General features: G+C 37.4%; 1 protein-coding gene across 2 annotated transcripts in view; it reads right to left on the reverse strand.

Moving 5' to 3' along the window:
• GPC6 (glypican 6) overlaps positions 1-26,337 on the reverse strand; it is a 724,766-nt gene that overhangs the window by 186,417 nt on the left and 512,012 nt on the right. For both annotated transcript variants that reach the window (XM_064408448.1, XM_064408449.1), the window contains exon 4: positions 19,591-19,756. In XM_064408448.1, the coding sequence (XP_064264518.1) occupies positions 19,591-19,756 (166 nt within the window). The remainder of the gene's footprint in view (positions 1-19,590; positions 19,757-26,337) is intronic.

Below are 26,337 nucleotides of genomic sequence, written 5' to 3' on the forward strand. Positions count from 1 at the left end.
ATAACATTTAATTACCCAAAATAGTAATAATATGGAAGATGGAGAGGATTTCTTCTTTCTAAGTTATAAACTTTTTACTCGTGCATTTAATTACAGTTTTCATTTTCAGCTCCTTTAGCAATGCCTTCACGCAGTTTTGCTGTCAGCACCAATCATCCAAACCTGCTATTAGGGTTTTGAATTCCTTGCTAAAACCCCTCAAAAACACAACGAACAAGGATTGTCTGCAGTTCTGAGATGGGCTGAAGCTGCATTTCACAGAGCTTTCTCCACTGTTGACCTGTATTCACAACTATTTTGCTATTTTTTTATTGATACAATGAAATGAAAATATATTAAAAATGGCATTATTTTCAGGATCCTAATTAAAGCTGATCTTGTGTAATAAACTGACTTGTGTAATTTACTGCAAGGAACCACACAGACTTTGGTTGTGCATCATATTTCACCATTCCTTCTGTCTAATACCTTTTTATTCTCTGCCTTTTTTTTTCCTTTTCATTTTATTACTGTTATTCACACAGGAGCCTTCTTAAAGAGAGATTTTGCCACCTCTGTCAGCTTTTCTACATATCCCTGCTTACCAGCCCACTGTTCTAAATTGCAGAAGAAAACTTTTTATGTTATCATTTTTCATTATTTTAATTGCTCTTTTTCTTACCTATTTTTAATTATTTCCAGTTCATAAATGTATTTATAGTTAGGCCTTTAAGACATTTTTATTAAAGTCTTTAAAATATTTTTATCCATAACGTGTAGGAGGATGTAGGAACATCATATTTGCATCTTTCAGTATTGTGAGAAGTCTTTAATGAGATCACTTGAAAGTTAAAACAAAATCACATTTCTTCATACTAGATCATGAAACAATACAAATGACAGAAATGCAAAAGCACAAATTTATACATAACTAATTTTATCCTTTTTTAAAGGAAGCTGTGAGCTAGTTATCTAACAATTATTAAACCTAGAATAATGAAGTGGTAGATATAGTGAACATTTGAAGTATTTGACACTTTATTTTCTCTAAGGAGATACATGCTTTTCACTATTGTGCTGCATACAATCTAATGAAGGACTAAAAGCAAACGCTTAAGATGGAGCAACAGGTGAGAGCTTTTACTACCTGGTAGTAAAAGGCTAGAAGGACATCTTACTCTCTTATCCCACTCCTCAACTGGCTTCCCTTTTATGAGCACCCACATCTTTTACTTTGGCCATACTATGCCTTGGACGGTGATCAAAGGGGGCAATAGAGCCAAGATAACTCAATGAACACTGAGAAAAAAACTGATTTAAAACAACAACAACAACAACCAAACAGAAAGAAAAAGCGGCAGGCATCATGATTTTACGCTTGAGCACTGGTCCTGTTCAGAAAACACCTTATCAGCATCCAAACGAGTGCAAAGGAATCAGTGCAAATATGCAGCCACATAGTCAAATGGATGGAGAAGGAATAAATTACAAGACACCTTTTCAGCAACGGTGACCACAGTCGTCTCATGTAAAGTTAGGATTTGCATTTCTACTTGAGTTGTCCACTTCTTGAATGGATGCTGCTCTGGCTGAGAATTTCAAACATTTCCCCTCCCAGTGAATTTTCTACCAGGTTAGTAGGCTGAAGAAAGCTTAGGAAGCAGGTCAGCAGATTGGAAGGAGAAGGAAGACACGGCTGGGAATGAGTTCTCTGACTTTGATAGGTTCTAGCTCTTGTACTGGCTCTTCAGGACGCTTCCCCTTTAGGATGTTCAAAATGCACCTAAAGATCTACTGATGAAGATGAAATTATCATTCCACTTCTTGTCCTCAATTATTTCTCTTTGATGTAAGTCAATATAGTGGCATATGAGTTACATCAGGTAGCTGAGGGCTATCCCAGTTGAAAGCCTATCCTAATTTTGTGGCTGGGCTAGCTTCCTGCTGTTCCTGGTCCCAGTCAGTTCTCCCAAGGCTGGCTGCCCCACTGCTGCTGGAAAAGGCATGGCAGAAACCTGTGGCAGGGCCAGAAATGTGACTGACCTGTTCACGGCAGCTGTCCATGGTTTCATATCTCTGTAGCATCAAACTAATCTCTTAAATCACAACCTGGCTGATATTTCCATTGACATCACTGGCCTAGGGAGCTCTTTTTCTCTCCCTGACACTCTCCTCCCACCAGCTCATTCCCACCATGCTGCCTGTCCCTGTTTGTTTCTGTGGAGGATCCCACGATCAGGGCACTGTGATGGCACACTGGTACAAACACAGCTGGCTGCCATGTGGGGACTGCCTGGGCTGGCTTAAGCAGGATGGGTGCCAAATGTGAAAGCGTGACCAGATAGTGATTCCCAAATGTAGCTTGCTCACACACTGCCTTCACAGGACTAGAAGTGTTTTCTGTCACACTTTCCCACTCTGTGCTAGCCCATATGCTTAGCAGAAAACAAAGCACCAGCCCCAGTCACCCCTCCCATACAAGACAGTAGGAACAGCAGTGGCAGCTCCTTGCTCCTTCACCCATCAGGAATCACAGATGGAGGCTTTCAGGCTCCTTGTCTCCTCTGAGGGAGCTCAGTTAGTTTTCAGGTATTGTCTTGATTCCTGAGTATCAAGAGGTGACTGGGCTATGACTACACCTCATTCTAGTGAATTCCTGAGGAGGGTCTGGCTGTTGTGAGGAAAAAGGATGAAAAGTTTTAAAGTGAAAATCTAGGGAGTTTTGGTTTGCATCCAGAGGAGGGCAACTAGGTTGGTGAGGAGCTTGGAACACAATCCCTATGAGGAATGACTGAGGGAGTTTGGGTTGTTTAGCCTGGAGAAAAAGAGACTCAGGGGTGACCTTATCATTCTCTTCAGCTCCCTGAAAAGTGGCTGCAGTCAGGTGGGGGTTGGTCTCTTTCACCAGGCAGCAGCTGACAGAACCAGAGGACACAGTCTCAAGCTGCATCAAGGGAAATATAGGTTGGATATTAGGAAAAAGTTTTTCACAGAAAGAGTGATAAAGTACTGGAATGGTCTGCCCAGGGAGGTGGTGGAGTCACCATCCCTGGATGTGTTTAAAAATAGACTGGATGTGGCACTCGGTGCCATGGTTTAGTTGAGGTGTTGGGGCACGGGTTGAACTCGATGATCTTGAAGGTCTCTTCCAACCTGGTCATTCTGTGAACTCTGTGAATTCTGAGAAATTAGGATGACTAATACAAAACATTGAGAACACAGAGCATTTTAGGTTGTTGTTTTATTATTATTTGATGTCTCCTGGCTCACCCCACATCCCCTCCCTTGCCATGGTGCCAGAGCCCACTGTGTTACAGGGTGAGACAAACCAGAGAACAAATTCAGCTAAGCACATTTACTGAAAAAGTAGAAAAGAAAGTATATGTTTTTTTATAGAGATCAGCTCTCTGGCCTTCAGTGCTGGGACTGGAACACAGGAAAGTGCAGGGAAGACTGTCTGTCATCACTGTTTTCTGAAGCAGCATCATTAGGTCACCTAATAATGAAGCCACACTTCAGGCAACATTCAGAATTTTGCATAAAAAGCATGTAAAAATGCACATCTACTCAAGTGCTTGGGTGCAATCTTCATTGGTCAGCAGCTGCTCAGACCCCATAAGATCTGTATTGTTTTCTTCCTATGCTCTTTTGGATACAAACATCATGTACACAGTGAGTTTCTGCAGAGAAGAAAAGTAATTCAGCTGTCTCAGGTGAGAGCTTCCTAAAGACAAAATTACCCACAGTGATTAGAAAGTTCAGATAGTTATGATAATTTCTCTGAGTGCACATGGAAAATTATGGCCTTAAAAGCATTAATTGAATAAGTCTTTTCAGATTGAAAGTCATAGATGTAGAGACAGAGTCTGAATAATTCTGGGAATTTTGAGATTCCTTAGTAGCAGTTTATGAGAACATAAGCTGCGAACTGTGATACTTAATCTCTTTTCAGGTTTATACTTGCAGGAAGTATACATATTGGAAATCAAATTAAGATTTGATTGGATTAAGATTGTTATTCAACTTCTTTTCTCGCTGTGTGTTTCTTTCCTTAAAAAAGTCAGTCTCTGTAGCAAGAGGAAAGATGGTATTCTGCTTGGAAATATCCATTTCAGCTTTATAGATAAGAGATGTGGCTGGGCCATCAGTGAACTCAGGTTACAGGATCCACTTGGGTGCTCAGAAAAATACAGATAGCAAGCTTAGGCTCAAATCTGTGCTACCATTTTTTATTGTAGTTAGTACATAAACCAGATTTCAGTACCTAAACTAAATAAAACTCAAGCTGCGCCTTAATTGCAGTAAAAACCTGTGATAAAGCATCCTATTGATATCTGTGTTTACTGTTCTTTTAACAATAAAGCTTTTTTTCATGTGGCCTGCATTTTCAGCCCATGCAAACTTGTCTTTTCCAGCAAGCTTTTTTGGGAATTGACATGTGTTGATAAAACAAGGTGCCATTCTCACTAGGCAAACAATCTCCCACTTCATGTTCAAATAGTAGGAAGGGATGTGTGGGTCATCGTGACATTCCCAAATGACAGCAATTCACCCCACAGTTTGCTGCAATAGTCAGAAAATATATTGCGTTAATCCAAGCAGTCAGTCTGATCATCCAGATGACTCCATGAATGCTGTGAAAATTTTCTAGTTTACACATTAGAAAAACAGGATAAAACCTGCTGTTTTACTGACCAATGGTCAACTAAAGAAAAAATTGTGATTCCTGTTAATACTGTGAGCTGTGATAGCCTTTTCTTTCATCCATCTCCATTTCTTTAACTCACTAAAAGATGACACATAGTACTTGCAGTGTCAATTCATTCTTTCTTTCAAACAATAATTTTGTAAAAAATGTTTTGGTTGGGATGGTGCCCATTCATATTCTTGGCACTTCTCTAATACATATGAAGGTAGTTGCTCCATTTCCCCCAAATAAACAATTACAGCTGCTATTCTTTAAACATCAGCTTGCTGCCTCCACTGAAATACAGTTTTTTAACATAAGAATGGTTTAACATTTTAAAATTTTGTTGCTTGAAATGTTGCGTAATGCACTTCTGGGAGTTCATTCAGCTCTCATACCCTTTCATTCACTAAGTAAGAAATATAAATTAAATACATCCATGTATATTACATGGAATAGCTCAACTCTGCACCTTTTCTCTTACCTTTCATAAGCATTATATAAATTTTTCTATTTATTCTTGAATGAGACCACCTATAATTGTTTAAATTTGGTGATCTTGTTCAAATGCTTCAGAGAAATATTCAGTCATCCAAAACAAGTCAAACAAAATAATTTTTATATCTTATCTGTATCTGTTTAATATAGAGGAATCTGACACATAACCAAAGCTTTGAATAGCTATGGAATTCAGACTTGATGGAGTTTCAATAGCTACCCACTTTCCATTGAAAATATTGATATTTCATAACGAACCTATTTGCCTTGAATCCTAACTATTCTGCAAGGTCTTCTGTGGCAATGTAATAGTTATTTATTCTATTAATTTAAATAGAATTTTTGTATAAAGTAATGAAAAGCAGAGACTGCACATCCAGTAACTACTAATTCAGTACCATTTTTACTTTTTCTTTACACTTTATTTTTTTACAAGGATTGAAAAGCAATTTGATCTACAGGAAAAGCTAATTAGTTTTTTCCTATTCGTATTAGGGATTTTCAATTCTTGGAATAATACTTTTATGCCTGAAGGTCTTGCAGTCTACCCAGAGAAATACTCTGAACTGGTGGGAAATTTTTCAGAAAAATCTACCCTCTTACCCTCAAAACATTCTCTCCTGAAACACAGTAAGTCAGAGATCTGACTATTGTCTCTTTTATAACAGCTCAGCACATATGTGTAGGATATATTGAGACTCCTTTTCCAAGAAAAAGACGTCAGCAAATAAACTGAACTGGAATACCAAAATAGTACAGGAGATAAATGAAGACTCATTTTTGACGGAACTATTTATTTTGTATGGTATTCCCAGATCCCTCAAACTGTGGTGTAGATTTATGGAGAGGCATTCAAAAATTTGAACAAGAAAGACTTCTGATAACACAGAGGTTTTGTGACCAGCTTAAAAGCTGAAAGATGTATTACTGTTCCTCATAAATGCTTATTATTTTCATGCATAACAAATGCATTGTTATTCAGTTTAAACATTTGTTTCAGAAGTCCACAGAGGTGAAAGTGACAATAAAATAGAATGCTTTTAGAAAAATAAGCCATGAATTGTGGCAAATAGAAACACATTTCCTACAATGCTGATTAAGTTACACTACACGAATCCTGTGTGCAACATGCTTTGCCTATTTATTTAGAAGACTAAAAAAAGTAAGAGGTAAACAAAACTGGAAAAAAACCCCACAAATACCACCAATGAAATGGAATAGCAGGAAAGGACTGCATTCTTGTCACTTACAGAGCACTATAAAGCCACAAGACTACACAATTTGGACCATTTGGGCCAAATAAGACAGGAAAACAAAATGAAAATTCAGTGTCAAACACTTTGGAAAAAGGTATTTGTAATCTCTTGCTTCACTCTGAGATGTTCATTCTCCAAAGAGTGCAAGTAACATGAATTTGATGATTTATCTCCCTGTAAAGAGTAGCTGCCCATTGTTTGGGCCCTGGAGCCTGTTCTTTCTTGGAAAATAATCTGTGGTATCTCCACGTCAGCTCTGTCTGGACTTGTGCTTGGGTTTACCATCACCAGATTTCAAGCAAATGTGAATCCAACTTGAAACATTATACAACTCGAAACATTTAACAGTATACATGCATTATATACCCTTACCCTATACACTGGACTTTATTCAGTAATTCTGCTTTAGAATTCATGGCCTATGTAACTAGATATTCTTACTAACAAATTTATTTTTGTAATGGGAGAGAATTCCTCCACATCTTGAAACTGACAGACTTGATGAGGAGCTTGGAGGTGCTTTTATACAAAGAAAAATAAGTACTTGCTTTTCTCACCTCAGTAACATGTAGCTTGACAAAATGAAGTAATTTCAGAATTATTTCTTTATTGATACACTCAGCATAAGTGGAATTAGATCTTCATGTATTTTTCACTGACATACTTCCATTAGCAGATTATTTGCATCAGTTAAAGTTCTGCCACACTGTCCTTCCGTATTTTGACCTGAGTAATTTACAATTGTTTTATTATGCTTTTATAGAAAAGTTTGATCAGAATGGAAATTTCAGAGGCTTCTTAAAATGACTTGCATATTACCATAATTTTGCTTCTTTTTAATTTTTAAAATATTACTTTATATTTACACTCTTTAAAACACACATCAGTTGCAAAGCTAGGCTCTATGTGTATTTTTCTAGCAGTTACATTTGAAAAAAAACCCTACCAAACATACTCTTGTATCAATGAAAGATTGAAAGATACTGTAAGAATATATTAATAGTATATGGAGAAGAAAAGCAAACTAAATATGAGATGCCTCAAAACTGTCTAATAATTTGAAAGTGATTTATTGGGTGCAGTCAACATACTAAACTGAGAATATCAGTCATTAATATCTAGAATAGACAATTTCCATATTACTGAAATGTCTTTTTAGCCATCAATGTAACTTGGAGCAGCCATCTCTTATTACTTACATAGAAAATATTTTCCTGACAGAAAGTCTCCCAGGAAAAATTAGAAAGGAAACACAAATATCTCATTTTCTAATTTTTATAAAAAGCTAACCAAATAGTCAATGAAGTTCAAAGAGGAGAACCTGATTTAAAGTATGTTGTCAGCACTGCAGATGTTACCAAAATTTCAGCTGACAAAATATTAATGGATTAATTTTTAGTTTGTCATAAGAAATACATAAAGCACTTCTTTTGAGTGTACAAATGAAACACAAATCACAAACTGTAGCTGTGTGTGGCCAGAACTGTCATTCCTGTTCCTAGAGTAGAAAGATTCTATATCCTGTTAATTTCCTTCTTTTCATCAATATACAAAAATAAGGAAGCTGAAGTATAACTAAAGGCCAGTGGATGTGATTCTATTTATTAAAGGAGTTAAATCTACTGGCAGACTTTTTGTATAATTTCATTTCTGAAATCCAAGCTAGAATCTTGTGAGTGCTCTATGTTTTTTTATCTCATGCTCAGGACAATTTCTTGCCTTTTTGGCACTGTCCTTTCTCCATGGCCCATCATTTGTTTTAGTGATGGTTTTCATCTTATTCTACAGTTAAATTAAGTGCAAGATGGTGTTGTAACCTATACACTGAGAGGAAAGACTGACCTTCATCTCATTTTCTGACATTACAGTCAGATGCATCATTTAGTTGAAAAATTGGACTCTCTTCTGAGGTCAGCAACAAATATTCAGCAGAACCAAAATTGCATTCTTTATTTTTCAAGCTGCTAGTTTCTCCTTCACAGTTAAATATATTTTAAGAGTTAACAAGACAAGACAGGTAAAAAGGCTCTTTGCTGCTGCAAATTGAAGTCTGATCTTATGAAGGTGAGTTCCTACTGACATGGAAAGTTCTGGTGCCTAAATGAAAAATACATGTTACGGGAGTTTAAACTCCCGTAGGTTAACTTGCAATATAAATGACATTAAAGGATGTTGAATGTTATATTGCAGGGCAGGTGACACTGAGTAACACAGAGAAATAAGAAATATAAGAGTGGAGTTTTTCACATTACTTTCTAAACACATTGAAATTTCCCAAATGCATCAGAACAATTTTAGATTCCACTCTTGCAAAAATGCTCAATGAATTTTGGCCATACCAAAATACAACTGTCAGAGCACTCTGAATCAAACTACCTCTCTTGACTTTGGAAATGGTAAAGTCTTCTGTTGATAAGGCGGAGGGGGGGAAAATATTTCTCCTAGTATTTCCTGCTTCTGATAAGACATTCTTTACAAGAAAAAATGGAGGGTTAACATATTACAAGAAGGGATTCCATAGGACCCTTATCAGAAAGAAATAATTCCTGAATCTTTTGTTTTACTGAAATTTTAATCTTTCCAATGATTTCAAGTTTTTCTCCACGAAATCTGGCACTGATATGGGCTACTACCTAGGGATCTTTATCACAGTGTCATAACTTAAGTTATGAGACATTTATAGCTCAGCCAAACACTCTTCACCTTCTTCTATTAGCTTATCTTTAAAATGTCTTTCCAAAACAAGTAAAGTGACTGAGTCTAATCAATGCCCTTGTATATCTGTGTCACTTCATTAGAAAAAAAGAGGACATTTTGTTGACATTAAGGAACAAGAACATTTTACATTAATGTAAACATTGTTTACATTAAGAACATTATTCTTGTATTAATATTACACATCATAATATACATTCATAATATGTAGAATATGTATTATAGATATATAAAATGTAATATTAATACAAGATTATTGAGTAGGTTTTACACATTGCTCATAATGTTTAGAGCTTTTGGCAAATTAGGATAATATTTGCATAGCTCGGAAAAGACCTGAAAAAGCAGTCAAAAAGTAAAAGAAAATTCAGTGATTTAGGCTGAGAGTGTCTACACATTTGAATTGTTTTAATGAGATGAGTTTCGTGTTAATTTTTCATCTTCAAGAAAAATTGAAACTTTCTCTGAAATTCAAGAAGTAAAAAAGCAAAAGAAACTGATACTAAAAAACCCCAAGACTTTTCATAAATGGAATCTGACAGAATGATTATAATCAAAAATCAATTTTTGTGAGCATGTGTTTATCTGTGTGTGTATTGTTCATTTGCATCATTAGGGTTTATTTGTAAGGAGAAATTAAAATTAATTGTCAGCACTACTTTATTTCTTTATTCCAAAAAAAATTTGTGATTCTAAATGGATAATGTGCTACCTAAGACATTATCATAAACAGATTAGCCCTTATCAAGCGATGGCTCAAAACTAAAATACAAAGCAAATCAATGTCAGTTTTGCTTTGAGATCATTGTGGTAAGGGATCACCTTTTATTGATACTGTATAATAAACTCATAAAAGTATTTTCAGATATAATCAATTGTTTTGATAGTTACTTGAAGAACAAATTTGCTCTGAGTTACATTTATCTCTCCATTAAATTTGCCTGAGTAATGGAGATTAGAATAATTTGGCATTTGTTTCTAATATGAAGTTTAGAGAATATAAAGTAGTTAGTAAATCAATTTATCAGAAAAAACACATAATTCAAGATATTACATAGTTTCAAGTTTATTTTCAGCATATGAAAACTCTTTCTTATTTATACAGTTTTCTAAAATGGATGCAGATTCCAAGATAAAATACTTTAAATGTATAAAATGGAGTCATGGTGCAACCAGTACTTTCCTCAGATATATGGTTTTAAGTGCAGCTGAATACAAGCAGAAACAAAATGGAAAAACATGGACAGAGAGATAAATTTTATTTCAACTAAAGTTGAAATAAAACCATCGGTACTCCTCTGGGAGACATTTTAATTATTGCACAATTATTTTTTCCCCTAAAAATAGGGGTGTTAGCCAAAAACAGAATTCAGATTATCTCGTTTATCAATACTGACCAAGTCAAATGGTGTTTTAACTGAAGATATGTTTTTAGAAATAACAGAATTTTCACCTAGTATAATACAGCATTGCCTCAATAAAGCACAGCCAAAATAGCAACTTCAAGCCAATTAAAATGATATTTAGTCTCACCTGCTTTGGGTAAAATGAAACTCACATATTCATTTGGATTTGTAATCCTTAAAAAAAAATAAAAAAAGTACAATTGCATAGAGGTAGCACTTTCAGGTAACTGAACTATAAAAACATGGCCAAGTTCTGTAGTCCGGGTGTGTGCTTCATTCACAGTTGTATGCCAGAGAGACCTGCTGCCCCAAATCCCCCAAACCAGAAGGGAAACCCGATCAGGTAAGAGGCACAATATTCTCCAGCTGTCTCCTGCCTGTGAAACAGGGGGATCAGCACAGTGATGTGCCTGAGGGATATCCCAACAGGTAAACAGGGATTGAGATCTACATAAATGCAATTAATTGAGACATCAAATCCTCCACTGAAGAGAAAACTCTTTGAGGTGCTAATATGTATCGAAACCTAGGACAGAAACAGCAGCACTGTTTACTGCTCTCCTGGAAGCAAGGTGTCCTTTGGGAAGGCATAGCTATGGACTTGGAACAGTATGAAATAATAGTCCTAGAACCACATAGTATTTGAGCAATAAATAATGAACATATTTCCTGTTTCAAGATATATCTTATGCAACATCCCTTGGTTAATTCATAGCATTTTAAGGGCAGTGGCAAAACAGCTTCCCCAGCACTTCCCCTGAATCTAAACAGAGAGAAATTTGCCGTTCTCCGCAACTTCCAAACTGTGTCCATGTGTACTAGACAGACATTTCCCTTTGATGTGAAATAATATGAAGGAGTTCGAGGTGAGGAATGAAAATGGAACTAAAGAGTCATCATTTGAATCCAGTGGTTTTATTATAAAATCTTTTAAACTTTTTGACAATGCTGATCAGTCTTGCTATTTTCAAAAGAAGCTGTAGTATCTAAGTGCTGCAGTCAACATGGGGCCTGCTGAAAATGCTGAGTATGTGACTCAAATTTTTTATCACTTCAAATTTTGAGAAGCTTTTTCCTGCATATGGAGAAATCATAGAGTTCAAGAGAATTGTGTTTGCATGCCAAAGGCAGAATTCTAGAATGGCTGAATTTGATCCTGTATTTGTAGCTGACGTATGTGATGGGTGATGGGCACTAATATCTTTTGTACCTTAAAGAGGATGGCATAGTTAATCTCCATATGTGATTTCCACAAGACATGTCAAAGCTCACGGTCCCAAGAGATCTGCTGCTATCATTCAACTAAACATTTGCATTTTCAGAAATCCACAGTCCCTCTTTAGGAGCTGCAGTCTTCAGGAGTCACTCTGAGTGAAACCACTAGCACCCTTCCAGGATGCACCCCCAAGTAACAAGCTGCCAATGCTGTCACTGGCAAGATCAGGCCAGATGAGTCCCAGCTCTTTTGATCCAGTAATAGGAGCACAATCCCCACAGTCCTGTAGGAGGGAATCTCTCTCTTCAGTGACACATCCTAAAGCAAACATACAGGGCAATGGATGCTGTGAGCTGCTTGTAAGAATCTATACTGCCCCAGGGGGAGCACAGACATTTGGCAGAATAAGTAGAGTTTAAGCAGCAGGCAAGGGCTGGCGCTTTTTGCATTCTGCTGGTAGTCCCACAACTTCAGAGAGCTTCTCTCAGGCTGAATTCATTTCCATCCACGGAATTGCACACACAGGTTGCCTATCCTTTATACTTCTGAGGTAAGAAAAGCAGTGGGAAATAACAAATACTGGTCTCCTCTTCTCCACATTATTTACCTTACTGAATGGTGATGCCCCCTTTATTTCAGGGGTGCTCCTGTGTACTCTAAACCATCAGATCTTGGTATTGTATTTAAATTGTAGGCACTGATTATACTATTTTTGGAAAACAACAGGAAAATATGGGATCATGGAGGTTACTGCTTACCAGAGAATTAAAAAAATATAATACTTTTAATTAGGCATTGTCAAGCTGAATTCACTTTTCATTTGTACAATTACAGATCTTTAACCTGAATTGATGTAATTGTTAACAGGTGTTAAGCCTGTGTTTTTAATAGCACTGCAAATTCCTTCATGTTGCTACCTATGCATTATGGAGACTAATTGGCCTGAAGCACACAAAAGGTTTTTTCATAAAAAATATTAGATTTGCATCTGCACATCTTGTTCTCAACATATGATCAACCAGATTTGGTTTTGCAGTTGTATTACATATCAGAGCACTCTACTAATTTTCCCTTGTTTTTGTCAAAAATAAGCTAAAGTAGGGAATAATAATTCTGAACTAGGGATCTCATTTTTTTATATATAATCACAATATGGCTTCACACTCTTAGAGCCATTCACCAAACCCTGACACTTCAACTAGGGGAATAGATATTGGTGTATAATAGATACTATACTATGTACAACGAAGAGACTATTACTTCTGCAAACTCTGGAGGTGCTCAAGTTGTTTTAAGAAGTAAGTAGAAAAGATGAAAGGCATTAGGTTAAGATAATTTTCCCTATTTTCATTCTGATGGTTGGCAAAGGTGGTTTCACTTGAATTTTAAATACTTTTAAATACTTGCTAAAATTTTAAATACTTAGAAATCCTATAATAACTGAAAATAAGGTTTTATATTCTGGGTTTGAGTTTAAGGCTGTCTTGACCATGAATTCTATCAGTTTTTTATATCAGCACAAGATGCAAATTACACACTTTTAGTGTTCATATTCAAGCGTCCATTCTATGCTTATCAAACGAAAATTGATGAATTTCTACCAGAAATTCTGAATTTGGGATAATGGTACCCCAGGGCTGCAGGAATCTTTTGCGATGCCTCTCCATGGAGGAAATAATAAAACTTATTTTTCTGTCTTTGTGAAAGGCTAACATATAAAAAACAGCATAGTATACTTTCATATAACAATTAAGGAGGAGGGTAGTTGAGAAAAGATATTAAAGCTCCAGGTAACTAAAGGTGATAAAAACTCTGATTTAGCTCTTACTTACCATGACTAAGCCAGAACAAGACTTTTGCCTACTGAGCATTACAACAGACTGTTGTACAGAGCCTTTTGCTCTGCACTATGCAAAGATAAATAAAAAGGAAAGATGGAACAGATTCTCCTGGAAACGATGTTGAATCACATGGAGAACAAAGAGGTAATTGGTGAGAGCCAGTATTGCTGTATGAAGGGGAAATCATGCCTGACAAATTGTCAACCTTCTATGACAAGGCTACAGCATAGGGCAGAGTGACTGACATCATCTGCATGGACTCATGCAAAGGGTTGGACACTGTCCTGCATGACATCCTTGTCTCCAAATTGGAGAGACATGGGTCTCATGGATGGACCATTCGGTGGAAGAAGAACTGGCTGGATGGCCACACACAGAGTTGTGGTCAATGCCTCATTGTCCATGTGGATCCCAATGATGAGTCCTGTTCCTCAGGGGTCAGTACTGAGACAGATCCTGTCCAATTTCTGTCCAATTTCTTTGTAGGTGACATGGACAGGGGGATTGAGTGCACCCCCAGCAAGTTTGCTGGTGACACCAAGTTTGTGTGTGTGACAATGCCAAGGTGGTATGTGGTGTGGTCAGCATGCTGGAGGGAAGGGCTGTGCCATCCAGGGGCTCAGAGGGGCCTTGACAAGCTTGAGAAGTGGGTCTGCATGAACACAGTGAAATTCAGCAAGGCCAGGCACCAGGTTCTGCAGCTGGATGGTGGCAGTGCCAGACACAGATTGGCTGGAGAGGTGATTGACAGCAGCCCTGCAGAGAAGGACTTGGGTGTGCTGGATCATAAAACCTCATTGTGAGCCAGTAGAACCCTGGGCTGCATTAAAAGCAGCATGGCCAGCATGGTGAGGGAGGGGATTCTGCTCCTTCTCTCTGCTCTTCTGAGACCCTACCTGGAGTGCTGCCTCCAGCTCTGGTGTCCCCAGAATATGGTTGGAGCACATCCAGAGGACCACAAAATTCATAAGACTGGAGCACCTTCCCTACAAAGACAGGCTGAATAAGCTGGGGCTGTTCAGCCTGGAGAAGACCAGGTTGCCTTGAGACCTCATAAAAATCACAAGAAAATAATAAAGGATTACTATTAATATTAGAGACAGATTTTTCTCTGAACCAAAGTGAATCTTGAAGACACAGTTATTCCTGTAACAAGCCATTACAAAATCAAATCAGGGCAGCCTCTTGAAGCATTAAAAGAAAATGTTTATCCTTGCACATGGAACAGAGAAAGCACAGAGATCTGAGGACTTTTGTAAGTAGTAAAGGAAATTGATTGCATATTTTCATCACTAAAACTTTCACTAGGAGTTAGTAGTTAAGATTTCGTTGCGTACTTTTTCTGAAAATAATCTAGTTGCTCTAAGACTACATGGTATACTCCTTCAGGAGAACTCCAAGGTAAGTGTCTGAGTCATACTGATGTGAAGAAAAACGGGATTCTTAAAGCACAACAAGAAGAAATTTAGTTAGTAATGCAGAGCTGTGGTAATGACAGTAAGAAAAATAATTTTAACACTGGCAGGAGAGTCTTTTGCTGAAGCCTCACAGATATGATTTTCTCCTTTGGTGTGGCAGGATGGAGGCAGTAGGTGTCTGACTCTCAGCTCTGCAGGCCTTGAATCCTGCGGTGAGAACACCCTGCATGCTGACCTGCCTTACTGCACAGTAGAGCTTATCAAATATGGAACACACAGAGCAAAGCCACTTCTCCCCACTCTAAGCAGAGGGGTGGCTGTGGACATAAACTCTTGGCTCCTTTTCACAGGCAGGGATGCAGTCTGTGCTACTGCACAACTTCTGAAGTGTTTTCCCACAATCTCCTGCCTAATAAAACATGGGAGTATAGTTGAGGTGAGTCTGATTTATCATTGAATAATTTGTAGGGGAAAATAACCCTTTTAATTTCTGCTATTATAAATAGCCAAGCAGTGTAAAACCTTCATGGATTGCATTTAATACACTGCTACATAGGCATCACACTTCATCACTAACTACAGCAACAAAGCATTTATCAATTACTTTGGATTTCCACAAAAAAAGCTCAGATACAGTAACTACTGTGATTAAAACAACTACCTGGATTTTTATTCTTCTGTTCTGCTGAATTACTTCTATAAGGATTATCATATTTGGCCCACAATCTTGCTAGATTTTCAGGTTAGTATCATCTATGTTTTTGTCTCAAGACAGAAGAAACTTAAGGCTAATTGTGAAAGAAATTCTCAAAAAAATAAATGGGTTATGGCCACTTTGCCATCCTGAACCTGTAATTAAGGCAGCTGTCAGAATGAGATGCACTTGCTTTCATGGAAATAATTTTTTTACAGCTGTTGATTCTGAACCTGAATGAGGATACCAAGAGAAAGTGTGGTGTCCACTGAGGTGAGCTCATTCCTCAACTGACATTCTTGCTTGAGAGAAAGAGAGTTGAAGGGAAATAAATGACCAATTATAGGGAAAGCTAAGGTTATGAAAAGTCAAAGAATCTCAAGGTAAGAACAGGGACTTAAATACAGGTTAGTAAGAGAAAGAGGAGTAACAACAGTATTGCTAAAATTGGATGCCATTCCCTAAGATACAGGGGCTTTACATTTTTTTTAGTGGGAATAATTTTATCCATCTTGTCTGTTTCTGTGACAGAATGAACAGTGGGATGCCTGATTCTTATTGCTGTTAATTGGTATAGCTCCATGGAGAGAAGAATAATTTTGACTATATCTGTTGGGCCATGAGAGAGAAAATCCCCTTTTCCCAACTCCACAGAATCAGTCAACTCCTCCCTGAGGCAATCTCCTTCCTCAACAGTACAGTTCCTCTGCTCATGCTTTTTATCTTGCATTTGCTAACTTTGCTTGAGACGGGTGCAAAGGAGATTATGATGGGTAACTGACAGGCAAAACATCAGAAGCAAGCTTTGCAAAATACACATTTTTAAAGTCAGTGTGGTGGGTTTACTTTTAAATACCTCTTAAATATTTTATATAGATACCTGGAAGGAGCATTTCTTCATTACAGTTTTATAATTATAATATGATATTAAAGATTGCCTTCCTTTCTCAGGCAAAATTCTGAGGTGCAGATGATCTGCTAGAATGAGATATGCAACACTTGAATTTTATCACATAGTAATATAGGCAACAAAACACAAAAAGCCTATAATGAAATGTTACACAAAAAGGACACAGACTTTAAGGTGGCAAACCAGGAAATATATAATAAGCCATGTTTCATGCTCTTGCAGCTGTTTCACCTCCTACCAATTTTCACAGTCTATAAAATCTTGGAAAGCACCAGATGTTTAGGGGAAGTTGTCCCACTCTCCCTAGCTTTGAAAGTAGAGGCAAGATTTATTAGTGCTATATATATGTGATTTCAGTCCTGACTTCTATATTTATAAACTAGGTGAAACATGCAACACATCCTGTTGTCAAACAGCTCATTTACTTTCCTCTGCTCCTCCTCACCTGCAGATCTTGTCTGTTGCTGGACCATTGCTGTAACTACAGAACAATATCAGGACATGCAGTCCAAACCACAGGATTTACTTAGTTACTGACAAACATATCTGAGAGTTTTCTCCTAGTACCAACTTCTATCAAAACAACCTTGCAATGCACAGATTATGAACTAAGCAAAACTATTTTGCAATGCTCAGATTATGAGCTAAGAAAACCTATCTTGTGTATGAATATGCACTAACATTTGGGATTCCTGCCTAGGCAGAGACTGTTAATGCACAAAATTATCTTTTTTTTTTCACTAGTGCATGGTTCCTAGTATTGGAACAGGGATAAAAACTGCTCATGCGTAATTTCCAATCTTTCATAGCTCAGCGGTGCTGTAAAATGCTGCTGTTCGTTTTAATTCAGTGAGTAGTTTTGTTGTCCTTACCACTAAGGGAATTGCATGTGTTATTAGAAAGCCTCTGACAGCTGTCAGAGACAGAGACAACTTGCCTCATTTCAGTCTTTCATAAAGGAAGGACCCTCATCTTCAGCAAAGCTGTCAGAGGCCTGAAAAATGGGATAAAACAGAATACCTTTTCCAAATACATGAAAATCTTTGTATCTCCTCTATTTTCCTCCCCATACAGAGGGAAAGTTGTTTATTTAGAAGAAAGAGGAAATATGATTTCATGTATTTGTACTGTATACTGCCTTGTCATCACTGACCTGCAGGGATAATTGCACAGTAGCCTGCCTGACATGGTATTTAATAAATTAGCACTAAGTTTTAAAATAACAAGCTTTCATGCAGTTTTTATTTTCTGAGAGCAAGAACAATCAAAACCAAAGAGACATTGATGCAGACAAGGGCTTTGCAGCAAAGATTCTGAAAGTCTGAATCTGTAAGCATTTCCACACTTTCCAACACGTCTCACCATACCCAGCACTCTCACTGAATTTAAAGCACCAGAAAACGAAATCTTAACAGCTCAAACCTTAACTTCCACCTTTTGATTTAAACTTGTGGTTTTCTTAATATTAGTTCAAATGTTTGGGGTTCTTTTCTTAAAAGTATACATTTTTAAAAAAATCAGAATTAGTGACTTTTCAGCACTTGCTTATCATTCAATGGCAAGGGAAGTAGCTTTTGCAATGTCCTTAACAGGTCAGAATTTTTTTCCCATCAGCTCCTACTTAGCTTTCTGAGGATGTTTAGATTCTCTTTTTTACTCCAGTAATCCCATGAGTATCCCTACCTACAGCAATGTTTCTGATGTCAACTCCTCTAACCAGCACAAGAGGCCTGAGAAAGCAAACATATCTGCATCATTTGTTTAATACTGTTGTTTGCATGCTATTTTTATAGCATGCTCAATGCTCATTTTCACTTTTCATACTCTGATTCATTTTTTGTCCTGTTTTCTTCTCCCTATCCATCTTGCACTGCTGAGTAAAGCAAAAATCCATGAATGAGTCAGAGTCAAATTTTCAAAGTCACATTGGTCAGTGGGCTTTGAAATTAAGCAGAATGAGATTGCTTATGTTTTATCTTTCCAAAAATAGAAAATAAATTTCCTTTCTTCAGCTGAAATAAAGTGTTATTCCATTTTTTCCAGCTGCATTTATTTTTCCGAAATCCAGTCTAGACAATGACACTCATTAGTGTCTAGGCTAACTAGCTGTTCCATTCCTTACATATTATCATCAGCCTTATCTAATTGTTATCCTATCCTATCACCAAAGGCAACTTAAAAGTAATATTTCTTGTTATATGTTACTCTTCTGGGAGGTTTTTTTTTTTGTTGTGGGTTTTTGGTTTTTTTTGTTGGTTGGTTTTTTGTTTTCTTTTCTTTTGCTACAGGATAGCGGAATGGCTTTTTAAGGGACAATTATTTCTTTTTTATTCTTAGTTTATTTGAGTGAAGAAATATGTAAATAAATTGTGGGAGCAGTTTTTCTTAAATATATATATATTCTATGCTCCACTCTGACATTGGGTTGCATGTTTGGTATTTTCTGTTCAGTATATTGGAAGGGAGAAGGTTGCATATTTTAAGCAAGAATAAGGAATTAATGATTTCTCATATATGCAACTTTTAAAGGTTTTTGACTATGTACTACAAGAATTAAGAACAACAGCTGTTGTGATTTATGTTGGCTGGGTGTTATACAATGTTATTATCGTCTCAGCTTGCAAGAGCCTGGTTTTCAGTTGTAATACACACTACTTCTGCCATGTTAAGCTTGTTATCAAATCCTCAACCAAATCTTACTCAACATTTCAAATAGCATGTAATAATTCAGCTCAGGAGCTGTAACACCACACCATTTCTTTAGAAACATGAAATGTGAAACGTGACTGGCTTAGGGCACGGCGAGCAGTCATTTCTTACTGCAAGCCATGAAGTTCAATTAGAAAGCGAGCTGCATCTGCAGTTGCTTCATTCTGAATATTGACCAACAGTGTCCTCTAACCTCACAGAACCCTGCAGAGATTTGATATTACCAGAGTTTCCTTCCACTAGTATTTAAACTCTTCTTACCTATGAACAGATTCCACTCAGTATCCAAATCAGCCTGATTTGCTAGGCAGCCCTTCATTACATTGAGGCAATAGTTGTTGCAAGGTTTCACAGTGGGAAGTCCTCTGCAGTAAGGGCAGTACAACATCTTCATTAACGCCCGGATGCACCCTGGGGTGGGACTGACCTGCAGAGTTTAAGGCAGGGAAAGAAAAAGAAAAAGGAGGAAATCAATCTCCTGTTCTGTGAATTTTGGGATGGCTGAGATTATGCCTCTCAAGCAGTAAGTGCAGAAGGGGCAATTTGTGAAAAGAGCTCAACCCTTAAGAACACCCTCCTATAAAGCTAATCGATTCCTGCCAATTATCACAGCAGCGACTTTCAGGAATGCAAAAATCAACACTCCCCTACTGACAGCAGTGCTTGCCTCCCCAGCCCTCCCAAACAAAATCTCCTGGAAAAGCAAAGGAAAAACATCCAGGGAATCAGCTGGGTAGTAACTGACTGATCCTAGCATGGAGGATCCTGAGGAGGCTTCTCACTCTTCCTATGTAAAGTAGAACTGTCAGTCACACCAGCACTGGATTAAAATCTCCTCTTTATTAAAGCACAGTAAATCCAGGATAATCTTGATGGTTTCTATAAATTTATTCTGAACTACACGATGACAAAGGGATATTATTCTGTTTTCAGACAAAAACACCCTTTCTTCTTTTCAGACAAATTCATAAAGAGATCAGACAGGGTTTGTTTGGGGTTTTTCTTTTTTTTTCGTATGCTTTCAATATCTCAAGTGATAAAAAGCATTGCAGACAATCTAATGCATTTCAATTTTCACATCAGCATGGCACATGTCAGCATGTGTGAATTTCTCTTCTGTATTTAATTTTCTAATATCAGACTTTAAAAGTCATATGTACTAGTAAAATATACATTTTCAGGCCAGAGGTTCTAACTTGGATTAAAAATGCACGCTAGTTACTACTCACATTAGCATCCTGCCATGGTGCAGTGGAGCACAAGTATCCCATGCTGGACTGACAATCTAGAGCAATGACAAAGAGCTGCAGGTTCCTCAGTGATTTCAAGATTCCTGGACAGGAGATTGCAAAGCAATGGCACTCCTTACACTCCACCTGTTGCTTTATGAATAAATGCAACTCTACTGATACGAATTTGAAGGGATTAAACTATTTTTCCATAATAATGGTAACTTGTGCTGCAAGCATGAATCTAACTTTGCACTACAGTGGTACGGGCTGAGCTGATTGATGTCGCTCGTATTATCAGGATTGTACTAAAACTGTGTTTCTTTTCTTTTTCTCTGGAATTTGTTTCTCCCTTTTTGATGTTAAATCATTGATTTTTAGAGAATTATACAGAACATAGTCTTTACACAGGACATTTTTAAATTAAAATGGTTCTGAGATATATCACATGCTTCTGAATATGCTCAGAAGGGATTTTTGCTTTAGTTTCCTAGGGACTAACTTCTGCACTTTACCAGCAGAACACTGATGGTATGTGTGAAGGTATATTTATCCATCCTTTTCCAATAGCTTTTGAACCATCAGCCAGTTTCAATCAAATTTAACTGAGCACTTCAGGTCTCAGAACATTAAGATCCTACATGTTTTTTCTTTTAAATAGACAGCTGAGAGAAAAAGAGGAGAGAGGCTCTATTATTGCCTTTACTGAGGAAAAGGGTGAAACATGAGGTCAGTTCCTCAGAGGTATAAAAGAATCCACATTGAAAATGATGCTATGAATGACCCATTGGTTAGAAAAAACACAAGGGGAAACTTCCTTATTGAACACCTTATTGAATAGCAGAAAATCCAAATAAAAAAAAAAAAGGTGGACTTTATTATTTTCACTGCTCAGAACTACTTTTTAGAGTCACTTATCCGACTGCTGTATACCTCCAAACCTAGAACAGGTCAATTTTTTTCAAAAAGACTAGCACCACAGAAGGAAGAAAGCAGAATAGTCATATTTACAGTCAACAACAGAATCTTCAAATTTATATTGAAATTGCTGCTTAAAGCCAGAGACATTTCCATTTGTGAGTACTGAGAGTTTTATCAGTTAGGTTCCTTTCATGCCTAAAGTTATGCTTCTTCCCTATTCCAGTAGTCTTGTCAATGCCAAGTTATCAGCACCTATTTGACCCTTAAATTCAGCTGGAATCCACAAGTTTTCCCATCTACACCTTCCCAAATCCACTTTGGTACTTGTGCTGACATATACCTATAAGATCTTCATCTTAAACAAAAACTTCCTAAACTGTCAATCTAATTATTGAAAAACATATGTAAAAGAGAGAAGACAGTCCCTGTCTTTATATTATGTATTACCTTTCTTATATTGTCTTTATATAGAGCAGATACCATCAATATTTATGTGAGCCTTATTTTATAACGAGAGCAATCTGAGAGGAAACTAGTGATCATGCTTTACTCTGCCAGAGATCCAGATCATGTCCCAGATCTGCTAGGGCAGGACCCTAAAGGCCAGTTAGAGTAGCTATTTGCACAGGCCCTCTGAATCTGAAATTCTTGTCACATTACACAAGTCCTTTAACAGAGTACTTCTGGTCACACTCCACTGTGAAGAAGTCAGGATAACTTCTAACCACTCAAAAAGAATGAGCAAGACCCAGGTGTCTCATATCTTGCCTGAGTGTCTTAATATCACATACAAAATTGTGGCATCATTAACAGCATTTTACAAGAAAGCAAGGTCCTCTGCTTATATTAGTGAAGTAATATCTTTTTTAAGAGAAGAAGCCAAGAGGTGGGTCCAAGCCAAGAGCAGATGAAGAAGGTTTCTACAGAAGCCTCTGTCATATTATTTATATCTTCATCTGACTTATCTATGTTATCCTCAGACAAAGGCTAGCACAAGCAGATCCTTGCTGATCAAGCTGCATGTTGCAGAACTTTGGTTTCAGAATATGCTACACTGGTGACATAAAATACAAGCATAGATGAATTGCTCTGCCTGCTAGCTTGCATTCACTTCCCTTCCTGCTCACACCTTCTGCTCCAAGCTGGCCACATCCCATACTACCACCTCGTATTGGCATTACACCTCCCCTGGGTTCCACTTAGTGCCTAACATACACAATCATTATTTTAGGTGGTTATTTTTCAGCTCAAAGTGTTCTGAATAATTGGAGTCAGTAGTGCAGGCAATGGGAGTAAAAGGAAGCTAAATATAATGTTGTGTGTTTTGAAGTGAGACCGGAGGTTTCATAGGGCTTAGAACTTCAACTCTTCAACTCTTCTCAGCGTTGAAAGAAGGGAGGGGGCCACAACAAGACAAAAACCTGCTTCATGCAGGTTTCTGGAGACAGTGTCTATCCTGCTAAAAGTGTATTGCATGGAGAGACAAGTGGAGAGGTCCAAAACACATCTGTGATAAGGGCCAACAATTAAGTTATGACTCAAGCAAGGGATGAGTCTCCTTCTCAATCCTGTTCCCTATTCACCTGTCACTTAGCAGTACTGGTGTGCCTTTAGGTATCCAAACTGTGGCTAAGGGAAATATTACCAATAGCACAGCTACTTTAGAATTCTGAAGGCTAAAAGTTAAATACTGTATTACAGCAGTTAAGTTCTTTGCTGAACCTAGTCTTCAGCAAGCAGCCAGATTTCAGTTCTCAGCTTCAGCTGCTTTTCTGTACCTTTGTTTTCAAAGAATACAGTTAGACCTTTTTCTTCCCTCAACAACAACTGACTTATCTCTCATGCAAAAAATAGTCAAATTTTGGTCTAAGATTCTGAAATCTTGGAAAGAACCAAAATATAAAAAGAATCCAACTTAGAGTATGAGTAAGAAAGCCATGGCTTTTAGAAAGCCATGAACTCATTAAATCTGGAGATTATCACAGAAAGTTGATTTTCTTGCTGTGGGAAAACGCTATGAAATGCATTTTGAAAGCCCATTTCTCATTTCCATCTTAAAAGAAAATAATATTCAAAGTCTCTCACACTTAAGTACTTTTCTGCAGACCCGCCAAAAAACAGATATCAATTTCATTCAGAGGTATTCAAAACGTCAAAACCTACATTTCCTGAGGAGAGCTGTTTCTCAGCTCAGGACTTTCAATGTTTTTTTTCTGTAAGTAACATTTTTGGATGGGTTAAACTTTGGGGGTTTTTTTCTTTTTTGTCTTTTCAAACATGCTGCAATTGGCTCTACAATAATCACAGCAGAGAAATTTGCATAGACTTCAAAGTTTAGAAGTAACTGGTTCATACGTAAATCATATAAATCAGTTGGATCACACTGAATGACATAACTGGGGAAACTGCTACAGAGGAGGCATTAACTACAGCGTGCTGACTCCCTGACTGACTAGGACAGCTTCATTTTAGCATAAGTGTACGTGGAATACAGCACATCAGAAAAGTGCCTTTCCGAGCTTTGATTGAGCCTAATAGCTTGAGGACATTTTACATTACTGCATTTTGTAACATTTTCTGACAGCTTCAGCTTTACCTAAATGCATGTTTTTGCATACATGCAAAACCCCCCAAAAGCAATATTCTTAAGGGCTTCATTACTGAACACTTGTTTTCTCCCTTCAGAAAGTCTAGGAGGAATATTATTTCATCTAAAAGATAGATTTTGCAATGGTGAACTTGCAAATATAAATAATTGAGGAGGGAACTTATTTGGGTAAAAGCCAGGAAATTTTACTCTCTCGTAACACTGCATTTGCAGACTGCTTTGTAATATGTTTGACCTGTTTTTATAATCAAAATCCTTGCCTTTGTCAAGTATACAAACATAAATCTTTTTTTCTGATACAAAAAATCAGAGACTCTTATTAAACAGCTGGTTACCTTTAGAAGGATCAAATATGTTGAGACACGGTTTCTCTTTTATTTATAGGAGATTTCTTACCAGAGTAGCTGGTATATGTTGTCTGGTAATAAGGTAAGGGCATTCTTCCAAAGTTGTATTGAATGTACTGAAACTCACAGAGTAAGTCCATACACCATACTTAGGTCCAAACCCTGTCATTTCTTGGCATTAAATAAAATTTGTCAAATACGAACAAAGTGAATCACTACTGAGATCACAGCAGGGAACACACATACTTCTATGTTTCCTGGGCATCCAAAGGGACTCCCATTTGAAACCATGGAGTCATTCTTTAGCATGAAGACCTTGTAGGGGAAACTGCTGGGAGGAACCAGCCAATCTAGACAATTGGCTACAGAAATAGATACTCTTTAAAAATCCCTCTACAACAGCCCACAGCTTGAAGGAGAAGAGGATTAGATTTTATTCTTCACAAGCTTTACAAATGCATTGACATTCAAACTGCTGGATTAAAACTGGAGATTTTTACTTCTTTCCCATTTGGTGTTCAAGATGAGGGTGAGATGTATTCCTGCAATCCCAAGTAAATGGTGCATAAGTGGAGACAATTTTGAAAGGAATCACTGTCTTTAACACTTGAGTGTTGGCTAAATCATGCAGCTTTCCACTCAGCAAGCTCATGTATGTCCAGCAAAGGAATGGTGCACAGTCTGAGAAACTGAGGTACTGGAACCCTTAAATTATTTTTGGATCTCTGTATAGTCCATCTACTTAATGATAGAAAAATGAATACGTTTCCCAAGCATTATTTTATTCATGGAATAATTATCTCAAGAGTTTATATAGGACTAGAGTCACAGAATCATAGAATATGTTGAGTTGGAAAGGACCTATCAAGATCATTGAGTCCAACTCCTGGCCCTGCACAGCACCATCCCCAAGAGTCACACCTGAGTGCATTGTCCAAAAGTTTCTTGAATTCTGTCAGGCTGGTGTTGTGACCATTGCCCTGGGGAGCCTGTTCCAGTGCCCAAACACCCTCTGGGGGAAGAACCTTTTCCTAATATCCAACCTGAACTTCCCCTGACACAACTCCAGGCCATTCCCTCAGTCCTGCCACTGTCCAGAGAAGAGATCAGTGTCTGCCCCTTCTCTTCCCCTCATGAGGAAGCTGTAACTGCACTGGGGTCTCCCTTCAGTCTCCTCCAGGCTGAACAGACCAAGTGACCTCAGCTGCTCCTCATGTGGTTTCCCCTCTAGGCCCTTCATCATCCTCACACAATAAAATGCTCATGTGTGTTGTCAGGTCAGAGTTTTTAACTTGAAAAATTAGAATGTCTTGACTAACTTCAAGAAGTCTCTCTACACCCTTTTACCAGAAAGTTAATCTGTAGAGAATTCGATGGTACAATTCTAGGGACTCCTGTCCCAAAATCCTCCACAGTTTAATTCTAGCATTCCTATCAAATGTTCTATTTAAAAATCAAAGGCGACATAAGGATTAGTTCATGCTTGCGATTTCAGAAGAAAAGGAAGAAGAAAAAAAATCTTTAATTAAGAATTGCATTCAATGGGCTAGTACTGAGGAAATTTCTCCTAAGCACAAAGCCTGTAATTTCTGACCACTCATCATAACAATGATGTAACCAGGATCAGACTGAGATGTATCACAAAGCACACTTTTATGGCACATAAGATTATTAGAAACCTTTGGATCACACATCCTAAGAGCTTTTTCTTGAATTTCATCTTTAATTAACTTCAGGACAATGACTAAACTTTAGTGCAATCAGTGGCTATTTTTTGCCATATACCTTTGAAATGATCTTCTCCACATGTTACAATTACTCCCTATTGATTTTTTGTTGTTTGTTTTTATTACTAGGAAAAGCAGGTAAAGCTTAGCTGGTAATGATGGTTTTGTTCCTTTTC

Source organism: Passer domesticus, chromosome 2 (assembly GCF_036417665.1).
Source record: "Passer domesticus isolate bPasDom1 chromosome 2, bPasDom1.hap1, whole genome shotgun sequence".
In the NCBI taxonomy this organism is placed as follows: Eukaryota; Metazoa; Chordata; class Aves; order Passeriformes; family Passeridae; genus Passer; species Passer domesticus.